We start from the raw sequence: 10,380 nt of genomic DNA, 5'->3' as shown, positions 1-10,380 counted from the left end.
TCCTTGCCCTGGTTGGGAGATCCCTTCCTTCTTGCCCCCCCCCCCTCCCTTCCCCTTCTCTCCCTTTCTTTCACCTGTCACGCATACCAACATTCTTCATTGATTGGTATCCGTTTTGAAAGAAGAAGATCGATCGCCTTAAGTCAACATGTGGACAACAACATGTGGCTTGCGGGGCCGCAAGCTTCGCTTGGCCATCACCATCGTCTCCGTCCTCGGTTTCTCACTTTTCGGTTATGATCAGGGTCTGATGTCCGGTATCATCTCGGGTGATCAGTTTACGTCTGAGTTTCCTGCCCTGGCTACCGGCGCTGGCAAGGATGAGAACCACGTCTCTGTCCTTCGTGGTGCCGTCACCGCCTGTTACGAGATCGGTTGTTTCTTCGGTGCCATCTTCACTCTCTGCTTCGGTGAGCGCATTGGTCGGACTCCTCTGTTGGTTGCGGGTGGTGTCATCATGACTGTCGGCGCGGTCATCTCCACTGCCTCCTACGGAGACAAATGGGGTCTGGGCCAGTTCGTCGTGGGTCGTGTCATCTCGGGCTTGGGTAACGGCATGGACACTGCCACCATCCCCGTCTGGCAGTCGGAATGCTCGAAAGCCCACAACCGTGGTTTCCTGGTCTGCTTCGAGGGTGCCATCATCGCCGTCGGTACTTTCGTCGCCTACTGGCTCGATTTCGGTCTCTCGTATGTCGACACCTCGGTGCAGTGGCGCTTCCCCGTTGCCTTCCAGATCATCTTCGCCGTGCTGGTCACCGTCGGTGCCCTGATGCTCCCCGAGTCCCCTCGCTGGTTCGTCATGCGCGGTCACGACCAGGAGGCGCGCGAGGTGTTGGCCGCGCTGAACGACCTCTCCCCCGACTCCGACGAGGTTTTGGCGGACTACAACCTCATGAAGGCGGATCTCAAGGCCACCCAGGACAACAAGGCCAGCTTCAAGACGCTGTTCACCTTCGGCAAGACCCAGGAGTTCCAGCGCATGATGATCGGATGCTCGGGCCAGTTCTTCCAGCAGTTCACTGGTTGCAATGCTGCCATCTACTACTCGACCCTGCTGTTCGAAACCAACCTGCAGATGGAGCACCGTCTCTCCCTGGTGCTGGGTGGTGTCTTCGCCACCGTCTACGCGCTGGCCACCATCCCCTCCTTCTTCATGATCGAGAAGGTCGGTCGCCGCAACCTGTTCCTCATCGGTTTCCTGGGCCAGGGGCTGAGTTTCATCATCACCATGGGCTGCCTGATCGACGACACCACGTCCAACTCCAAGGGTGCGGTCGTGGGTATCTTCCTCTTCATCGTCTTCTTCGCCTTCACGACCCTGCCCCTGCCCTGGATCTACCCCCCCGAGATCAACCCCCTGCGCACCCGTACCATGGCCGCCGCCGCCTCGACCTGCACCAACTGGATCTGTAACTTCGCCGTCGTCATGTTCACCCCCGTTTTCTCCTCCTCCAGCTCGTGGGGTATCTACCTGTTCTTCGCCCTGATCAACTTCGTCGCCATCCCCTTCGCCTGGTACTTCTACGCCGAGACCGCCGGCCGCGACCTCGAGGAGATCGACATCATCTTCGCCAAGGCCCACATGGAGAAGAAGTGGCCCTACCAGGTCGCCAACGAGCTCCCCAAGCTCACCCCCGCCCAGATCGCCCAGATGTCCGCCGAGGTCGGTCTGGACGTCCCCTCCCACCAGGTGGCCCACGAGTCCGAGAAGGCCGAGCTGGCCCTCAGCAGTGGCGAGAGCCAGGAGCGCAAGGAGACCTACTAAACATGAAGGTTCCTGCTTCTCTCACAAACAAAAAAATAATCACCAGATACCCCTCCCTCTCCCCACATGTATACATGTATCGTCGGGGCCGTGTTGCTTTGAAATTTTCGCAATCGATTACCCCGAAGGGTTTTCACTTTCACGTGGAATAAGCCCCCTTCAATGTTTGATGTCTTTTTCTTTTTTTGATTTTGGTTTTGTCGCTGATAACACAAAGATTCTCCGCATTGGCTATTGCTTTCTTTTTCTTGGGAATGGTGATGGGAACAATGTGTTTTTTATGAACGACTCCGCCTACGGCATGCATGGCACTTGCTTTTTGGTCAGTCTTGGGGATGAACCTTCTTAGATGGTATATTGGTATATAGATATCCTGTGTTCGTTGATAGAAGAGAGAGAAAACTATCGGCAACCCAATGCATTTTCTGTGCCATGTGATGAAGAACTTCCTACCTGCTGTTGCTGTAAACTCGTGTAGCACAAGTACGTAGAGTACAAGCTGGCGGATGCTGGAGTGGAACCTTTTGCTCTCGTTCCTGACCCATCGGTAGGTTGCGTCTAGCTTTCTTACATGTCATGTCACTGTCAGGATAATACGTTCCTGTTCCTTTTTCTCTTTGTTCTTTTGATTTCATTTCTTTTTTTTTTGTTTCAGGGGGCAAATGCTTGGTGTAGGCTGGTATACTGGGGAGCATGAGAACGGTGGATGATTGATTCCAGGCTATCTTCGAGAAACGACTACCTTGATATATACACACCCGCCAAAGGGCCTATTCTGAGGCGGGAAGCCTCTCTTCATATATGCTAAGTATACTACATAGCCATCGAAGGGTGATTCCCCGAGTACATCAGACACATAATTCATCCATCCATCTGCCCAACGCTTTCATCTCCTCATCCCATGGAAACGTACTCTTGCTGATATCTAAGTCGCCTTAAACCACCGCGAAGAAATCCACCTGAATATCCACCCCGGCCGGCAACTTGGACACCTCCACCATCGAACGGGCCGGCCGATGGGGGAACGCCGGGTCATACACCTTGGCGAATTCTGGCATGATGCTTGCATCCGTCACGTATACCTGTCATATTCAGTCAGACAGGTACATACATAAAAAGAATACCCCAGAAAAAAGAAGCAGGGTTCAAACAACCCACCACAACCTTAACCACCCGATCCAGCCCGGAGCCCGCCTCCTGGAGGATAGCCTCTGTGTTAAGGATGATGGCCTGGGTTTTCTCCGTCACAGACCCCTTGATCAGGTTCCCCTGGGCATCGGCCGGGATCTGGCCGGAGAGCCAGACGTGGTTACCGGCTTTGATGGCTTGAGACTGGTTTCGATTGTGTGCAGGTCAGCACGGGCACTAACTCGTAGTGCTTGTTCCCGGTGGATTATGAGGGGGACGTACGTAGTGGGCGAAGGCTGGGATTACACGGTTAGTATAGTTGAGCTATGTAAGGGGTAAATAGTAGTGTGGTGGTCCGACTCACGCGCATAGCATCTGTCAGTGTAGATACTCGAGACCGTGGTCTTTCCCCGGGTCGCTTGGAGAGGGAGCATGTTGCTGTTACAGCGTCCGGGGTGGATAGACGCTCGGAGGGGCATTCGAGAGGTGGTGGCAAGGGAGGTAGAGATGGCGCGACGGAACATTTTACTTGACTAGTGGGTATGCAGGGGACCGGGCAGGCGTAGGGGGTTTATGTTTAACTGGAGATACAGCCAGTTAGTCCATCACAGTTCAAGGAAAGAGGACAGAACCCGTAGCTTTGCGTATCTATAGAGTAACTGATGAGCCGATCGGCATCGGGGTCTTTCCCCGATGCCGTGTGCCGATGGAGGTGCCTAAGGCTGGGGATCGGCCCCACCCGCCGACTCGGGTTTCTAAGCAATTGGAGGCAAATGGAGAAATTCCTCTTTCAGTCGGCTTGGCTTCTTGAACAATCATTTTGCAATTTAAGCAGCATTTCCCCGTTCCATTTGTAGGCGGGCTTCGTTCGTTGCAAGTGACACTACCCGCTGGATAGGATTCTGTGAATCACCACCACCAAACGAACCCGCTCAATGGCCACAGCGGCAAAGAGAGTCAGTCGACTCATCACGTCAAGGTCAGTATCCAGTCCCCAGATCCCCAGCACAACACCCACTAACCAAACAACCAGACCTATGCACCTCACTGGGACGCCCGCCCTTCGTCCCTTCACCCATTTGCGAATGAATTCCTCAGCAGCAGCAGCGGCAGCAACCCCCGCTGCCCCAGCTCCTTCATCCTCCTCCCCGGGTGAAGAAGCAGCAGCAGCAGCAGCAGCAGCCACCAAAGCGGCGCAAGCCAACTACAAAATCGTGCAAGACATCTCCAACTTCGCACAAACGGAAGCCAGCCGCGCACCTTTCGACCACACCTCTCCGGCAATCGAGGTGACCCAATCCCCCTACCCCCACTGGACCTACGGCCAAGGCGTGCCAGACAACGGCACCAGCGCCGGCAAAACCCACCGCGAGATCGACCCCTACGATACCTCCCGCCCGGCGATCAACAACTACCGCCTGCTGGTGTCGGGCATCGCGCCGCGGCCCGTGGGCTTCCTGAGCACCGTCTCCGCCGACGGGGCCACCAAGAACCTGGCGCCCTTCAGCTACTTCCAGGTGGTCGACCACGACCCGCCGCTGTTCGTCGTGGGGTTCTCCTCGCGGCCGGGCCGCGCCAAGGACACCTACCGCAACCTGCAGGCGACGGGCGAGTGCGTCATCAACACCGTCTCCGAGGGGATGATCGAGGCGGTCAACGCCACCGCCATCGACGCCCCCTACGGCGTGTCGGAGTGGGAGGTCAGCGGGCTGACCGAGGCGCCCAGCGCCACTGTAACGCCGTCGCGCGTCCGCGAGTCGGTCTTCTCGATCGAGGGACGGGTGCTGGAGATCAAGGAGTTCGCGGCCCACAGCCCCGGGATGAGTGTGTCGGCGGTGGTGTTGATCAAGGCGACGCGGTTCTGGGTGGAGGAGGGGGCGGTCGATGCGGAGGGCAGTCACATTGATCTGGAGAAGTTGAGGCCCGTGGCGCAGTTGGGGGGTGTGGCGTATGGGCGCATCACGTCGACGTTTGAGCGGCCGCGGACGAAGTGGGGGGCGGAGGTGGAGAAGAGTGAGCTGTTGAGGGAATTGGAGCAAAGGAATGAGGACGGTGGAAATTAGATTCATGATACCATGGGAGTAGATGTGGCGTTTAGAGTTTCAAGTGTTGTTGTTATGCTTGTGGATTTTCATAGAAAGCTGAGTACATATTGTCTTGACAACACTAAAACGTACAGTATCAGTGAAGAAGAACGAGTGATTTTCAGGAAAAGGCTTTCGAGGATAGTTCTCAAACGCAATTGCAGACAATTGTCCAGAAGCTAGTTCTCGCAGACCAAAGATATCGCCAAATTGGGAAAAATGGTGACAGCCACACCCCGGTACCTCCGCCGCATCGGACCGCGCCTCCGACCATCGGAAGCTCGCTCCTTCCTCGGCCGGGTTTTGTTTCCCCGCGTTTTTTCGCCCACGCGTCGGTGTTGATCAACACTTCATCCCACCCACCCACACACTTCTATACTATACTGTATATTACCAGCAGTGTATAAGTTCAACCCAAATCATTGACCCTTTCGAATTCCATACCTACCATTAATCAACATGTCCCTCTTCCGCCTCACCAAATCCTTCTCCTCCCTCTCCTCCCCTCTGCTTCACCGCCACCTCCCCCACCGCACCCTAGCCACCGCACCCCCCAAGAAGAAAGAATGGCTCTGCATCCTCCCCGATAAGCCCAACGTCCTCGACCTCCGCCTGCAAGTCCGGCCGTACGTCTTCCTGCCCCAATTTCCTTTGCCCCGCCACTAACTCGGGGTAATAGAACGCACTACGCGGAACTCCAACCCCTCATCGAGGCGGGAAAGATGGTCGTCGGCGGTAAGTGTGTCCCTACCCCGTTACCTGTAGACCCAACACGCCCATCTAGCAATGCCTCTTAAGATCCGTATGTACTGACCTTTGGCTGCAGGCGCGATGGTCGACTCCCACCCGGAAGAGGGCAAGCCCCTCTCCTTCAAGGGGAGTATGATCGTGGTGACTGGGGAGACGGTGGAGGAGGTGCATGAGCTGATCAACAGTGATATTTATGCCAAGAGTGGCGTGTGGGACTTGGAGAAGGCGCAGGTTATTCCGGTATGTTCTTCCTTGGTTTTTGTTGGGGGTTGTAGGGATTGTGTGGCTGATTTGTGGTGGTAGTATATTTCGGCGGTTCGGGAGCCGTTGAGTAAGGAGTAGGGCGCGGTTGATATGGGGGCAATGAGTTGGGGTGATTGTGTCCGAGGTAGTAGGAGTAAAGCTTAGTTTGAGTGTTGAGTTCGGAGATTCCTATGAGGAGCATGAGACTGCGTTTGAAGAGGAAACTGAATTTCTCAGACGGTTTTTGAGTTCGAATGCGTCTGCTGGATCAGGGACAGTGCAGATGCTATACAATCATATACAGTACACTGCACGCTTTACTTAGATATGGCCTCATCAGATCACATATTGAGATTAGGGCCTACAGACCCCGGATAGCCATAGGGAGGAAGTTGTAGCTGAGGATTTTCGGTAGATGATATTCGTAATATGTCTATTGAATCCGATCGGTCTATGTCTTCTCTATTGCTTCTTCTGTAAGTCATGCAAATGCCGCGTCCCATTGATAATCGCCTCCGCGAACGCACTGCGCACCCCGGCCTTCTCCACCGTCAACAGGCTCTGAATCGTGCACCCGCGGGGCGAGGAGATGCTCTCGCGCAGCACCGCCGGATGGACCCCACCCTTGAGCAACTGCGCCAACCCCAGCAGACACTGCGCCGTCATCTCCGAGGCCTCCGCCCGCCGCATCCCCTCCGCCACGCAGCCATCCAGGATCCCGTCCACCGCGACAGACAGCGGGGCCAGCGCAGCGACCAGCATCGACCCCAGGTCAAACAGCTCCGGCGCGACCACTTTCACCTGCCCCAGCTGCGCGAACATCCACTCCACCACCTCGCGATTCGCCGCCGCACACTCCGCCGGCAGTTCCACGACGGTCATCGACTCGCGCACACTGGCCGCCACGTTGGGAATCGCCCGCGCCACGGACGGCCGCGCAGACGCCTTGACCTCGGCACTGGCATACTCGGTGATATACCCCGCCAGCACGGCCGGGGTCTTGCCGGCGATCACGCTGATGATGAACTTCTCCGCCAGGGCGTCGGCCATCCCGTCGGCCGCGATGACCGCCTCGACCAGGTACGGCTTGCACCCGAGCATGACGTAGTCGGCCTCACGCACGGTGGCCAGGTTCGCGTCGGCGCGGACCTCCACCCGCGCGCGGTCCTGGGCATACTGCTCGCGCAGTCGGCTGGCCGACTGCTCGGTCTTGGTGCAGGCGATGATGCGCCCGAATGGGCTGGTGGTCGGGTCGGCGCGCGTGGCGTCGAGGATCCCGCTTAGGATGGCGGAGCCCATGTTTCCTGGTTATTCAACAGGGTTAGTTTTGTCTGGTGCATGAGTCGGGGTGAGAGATAGCTTGGTACCGCAGCCGATGATCGCTAGTGTTGATTGAGGAGCCATTTTGTGTATGTGTTGGGGTGGTTGTGTGTGTCGGATGGTTGGGTGAATGAATCATCGAGGGAAGTGGCAGAATTGCGAATGTTGGTGGAATCTCCGGCGGGGTTTCGGATGGCCGCTCCGAGATCGGGGCTTCCGTATGATAAGCGCTTCAGTGCACTTGGTATCCCAGAGATAAGCAGATGTCAAATTACCGTATAGTTCTGTCGTTCATCTTCTAGCTAGTCTCGTGTCTTTCCACGTAGGTATTCTTGGTCTTGTTTTGTTTTATGTAGTCGAACCAGCAATCGCCCTCATGCATTAGTCAGCGATCTCCTCTCGGCCTCAGGCTCCGGCCTCGTCCGACTTTTTCTCTCCGCGCATCAACTGATCGGAACCAACCTCCGATACGTTGTTATCGACATGTCTCTTCGCAGTTCAGAGCAATCGAAGGTCTACAAGAAATGCCAGAAGGCGTGAGTCTAGCTGTTGTGTCAGGCGAAGATATGAACTAATTCAGTGAAGCTGCGTACGATGTCGTTCCATGAAGGTCAAGTGCTCCGGGACAAATCCCTGTACGCGCTGTGCCCGGACCAAGAAACCTTGCCACTTTGCAGTGGAGGAGGCAAGGGTCTCGGTGCCAGAGAGGTGACCTGACAGCTACAACTGTATCTTCTAGTATGTGGCTGATGGCGCGAATGCAGCTACCTCCGTGATCTCGAGCGTCGCCATAGTGCGGCTGCAGCTGTGCGTTACACTGATGTACGCAACTCGACCGAAGACGGAGACTCATTTGTCTTTTCGCATCCATCGCTTCTGGAGCAACAAGAGGGGTATTCAGGCTTTCAATCACATGTCGAGGCCAACCGTAGGTCGTCTCTTCCTTCCTGAATTCTTCGTATTGACACTGTCGGCAGCCCCATCGGAGCATGATTCCCAACCAGAAAGAGATGGACTGCGGTCGACATTTTCGAAAAATCCTCTGGTAGAATACTCATTTGCGCAGTCCCCGGACGGGAGATTCTGTGAGCTGCCCTCACACGATTTGAGCAAGTAGCGCTAACACAGGATAGGGTATATGGGCCCTACATCTTCCTGGTCCTTCTGTCGCCGCGTGCTCTCCCTGCTAGGCAAGCATGTCCCCGACGCCAACTGTCCCCCGGACCCATGGAACGTCGACGCCTCAGCGTTTGCCCTGAAATGGCGATCTCTGCCGATGGACGAGTCACCGGAAGTATGCCACCTACCCCCGATCGACTACGGGCTGTATCTCTTCCACACCGTCAAGTACTACCTGGGGACACTGTTTTACATCATCGACAGCCCTTCCTTCCTCCGCCACCTGCAAGACTTCTACACCGATCCCGCCACGAAAGTTGTATCAATGCGTCTGTGGTACGCACAGTACCTTCTGGTCCTCGCTTTTGGAAAAGCCTTCCTGGCACAGAATCACCCGCCGAACGCGCCGCCGTCGGGGTATCAGTACGCCGCGCGCGCGATGTCCCTGATGCCGGACTTGTCGGGGACGTATCCCGACCCGCTGCAGTGCATCCGCACCCTGACGCTCGCGGCGTTGTACTTCCAGTCGATCGATATGCGCGTCGCCGCATTTCAGCACGTGTGTTTCCCCCCTTCCCCGTTCACCCGCCAATGTGCCATCAGCTGACAGACAAAGATCGGCTTCGCCCTCCGCTTCTGCATCATCGAAGGCATCCACCGCCACGTGCCGGAGGAGCTGGACGGGGCGGAGTTCTCGCACCGCTGCCGGACCATCTTCTGGATCGTCTACATGCTGGACCGGGAGTTCGCCGCCCTGATCGGGGCGCCCAGCTCCATCCGCGACGAGGACATCACCGTGCGGCTGTACAGCGATGGCTCGGTGGACGAGAAGACGATCACCTTCCACGTGCGCCTCGCCAGACTCAATGCGAGGATTCTAACGAGTACATCCACCCCCAATCCTCTTCATTCTTCTCCGTTACCTGACCGATGAAACCTCTAGCGGTCTACGGCGTGGGCCCCGACTCCACCGGCACCCTGATCAAAGACACGCAGGCCATCCTGCGGAACCTGGCCGAGCTCTCGCAGGATCTCACCAGGTTCCTGAACGCCGAGTTCCCCGCGGCATTGAGCCGGGCGTCGCGGACAGCGACGCGGTTGGTCCTGGGGTATCACCATGTAAATTCCCTATTTTTCCACCCCAACAAATCTTCCTTCCCAAATCAAACACCCCACCGAAAAAAGACACTGACCAAGATTGCAAGAGCATCGTCCTCACCACCCGACCCCTAGTCATGTGCGCGCTGCACACGCACATCGAGCGAGCCCCATCCCGCGCCGCCATCGGCCTCTCCGCCACCGTCTCCTCGCTGCTCCAGTGCTGCGTCGAGTCCGCGCTGACGGTCTTGCAGACTCTCCGCACGCTCGCAGACGAGGATCTCATCGGTATCCCCCAACCCCTCAAACCCAACCAATGCTCACACCAAGGGCGCATACTAACACGAGTGAGAAAGAATCCTTCCTCCCCTTCCAGATCGAAGACGCCTTCGCCTCCGCCTTCATCCTCTACGTCATCCAGGCCATCGCGCCGGCCCTGATCCCCGCCGAAAGCCCTTGGGCCGAGCACATCGACTGCGTGCTCGAGAAGATCGTCGCGCGGGGGAACCTGGCGGCGCCGATGCGGCGCGCGGAGCTGGAGAATCTGCGCGTGATGATGGGGCCGATCACGCCTTTTGCTGGTGGTGGTGAGGGTGGTGATTTGCCTGGGGAGATGGAGCGGCAGGGGGGACAGCAGGTTCATGAACCTGGCGTTGCGGAGGCGGGAGGGGGAGGTGGTGGTGTTAGTGGTTTGGACGTGCACGATCCAACCACAGACTGGGAATGGGAGTATCTGGCGATCCACTCGACGATCGGGCTGGGGATGGAACCCCGGGAACTGATGGATTTGGCGGATCGGTTGGAGGGGGAGATTACGGGTGGAGGTTAGGGTTATCCTACTGACTCCTTTTTTGGCAGAGAGAGAGGATA

At 56.8% G+C, this 10,380-nt stretch overlaps 6 protein-coding genes across 6 annotated transcripts; 4 read left to right on the top strand and 2 right to left on the bottom strand.

The window, feature by feature from the left end:
- The first annotated feature begins 52 nt into the window (after window positions 1–52).
- Window positions 53–2,187, top strand: mfsA (glucose-inactivated glycerol proton symporter STL1). The gene has a single exon (XM_025646321.1). The coding sequence runs from the start codon at window positions 149–151 to the stop codon at window positions 1,766–1,768; it is 1,620 nt and encodes a 539-aa protein (XP_025509496.1). The 5' UTR covers window positions 53–148; the 3' UTR covers window positions 1,769–2,187.
- A 516-nt stretch (window positions 2,188–2,703) lies between these two features.
- On the bottom strand, window positions 2,704–3,447 carry BO66DRAFT_445764 (RidA family protein; the record flags this gene model as incomplete). Its single annotated transcript, XM_025651658.1, has 4 exons — window positions 3,261–3,447; window positions 3,179–3,192; window positions 2,927–3,100; window positions 2,704–2,850 (listed from the first exon to the last, which is right to left on the bottom strand). Exons 1-4 carry the CDS (start codon window positions 3,418–3,420, stop codon window positions 2,704–2,706), a joined length of 495 nt encoding a protein of 164 aa, XP_025509495.1. The 5' UTR covers window positions 3,421–3,447.
- Window positions 3,448–3,740: 293 nt separating this feature from the next.
- On the top strand, window positions 3,741–4,959 carry BO66DRAFT_425098 (flavin reductase family protein; the record flags this gene model as incomplete). The annotated part of the gene is made up of 2 exons (XM_025650209.1): window positions 3,741–3,875; window positions 3,930–4,959. Exons 1-2 carry the CDS (start codon window positions 3,832–3,834, stop codon window positions 4,957–4,959), a joined length of 1,074 nt encoding a protein of 357 aa, XP_025509494.1. The 5' UTR covers window positions 3,741–3,831.
- Window positions 4,960–5,496: 537 nt separating this feature from the next.
- Window positions 5,497–6,066, top strand: BO66DRAFT_303359 (YciI family protein; the record flags this gene model as incomplete). The annotated part of the gene is made up of 4 exons (XM_025643224.1): window positions 5,497–5,606; window positions 5,660–5,715; window positions 5,807–5,970; window positions 6,034–6,066. Coding segments are annotated over 4 exons (363 nt in total), but the record flags the coding sequence as incomplete, so codon positions are not given.
- A 342-nt stretch (window positions 6,067–6,408) lies between these two features.
- On the bottom strand, window positions 6,409–7,409 carry BO66DRAFT_467332 (pyrroline-5-carboxylate reductase). The gene is made up of 2 exons (XM_025652558.1): window positions 7,341–7,409; window positions 6,409–7,277 (listed from the first exon to the last, which is right to left on the bottom strand). The coding sequence occupies exons 1-2, from the start codon at window positions 7,375–7,377 to the stop codon at window positions 6,436–6,438; spliced, it is 879 nt and encodes a 292-aa protein (XP_025509492.1). The 5' UTR covers window positions 7,378–7,409; the 3' UTR covers window positions 6,409–6,435.
- A 348-nt stretch (window positions 7,410–7,757) lies between these two features.
- On the top strand, window positions 7,758–10,339 carry BO66DRAFT_467331 (Zn(II)2Cys6 transcription factor; the record flags this gene model as incomplete). The annotated part of the gene is made up of 9 exons (XM_025652557.1): window positions 7,758–7,829; window positions 7,879–8,001; window positions 8,058–8,221; window positions 8,271–8,378; window positions 8,427–8,971; window positions 9,029–9,296; window positions 9,356–9,531; window positions 9,618–9,798; window positions 9,867–10,339. The coding sequence occupies exons 1-9, from the start codon at window positions 7,777–7,779 to the stop codon at window positions 10,337–10,339; spliced, it is 2,091 nt and encodes a 696-aa protein (XP_025509491.1). The 5' UTR covers window positions 7,758–7,776.
- Between the last annotated feature and the right edge of the window lie 41 nt (window positions 10,340–10,380).

The sequence above is a fragment of the Aspergillus aculeatinus genome (genome assembly GCF_003184765.1).
Source record: "Aspergillus aculeatinus CBS 121060 unplaced genomic scaffold BO66scaffold_1, whole genome shotgun sequence".
NCBI classification, from domain to species: domain Eukaryota; kingdom Fungi; phylum Ascomycota; class Eurotiomycetes; order Eurotiales; family Aspergillaceae; genus Aspergillus; species Aspergillus aculeatinus.
Note: the sequence above shows the minus strand (reverse complement) of the source record. Positions and strands in the feature narration are given on the sequence as shown.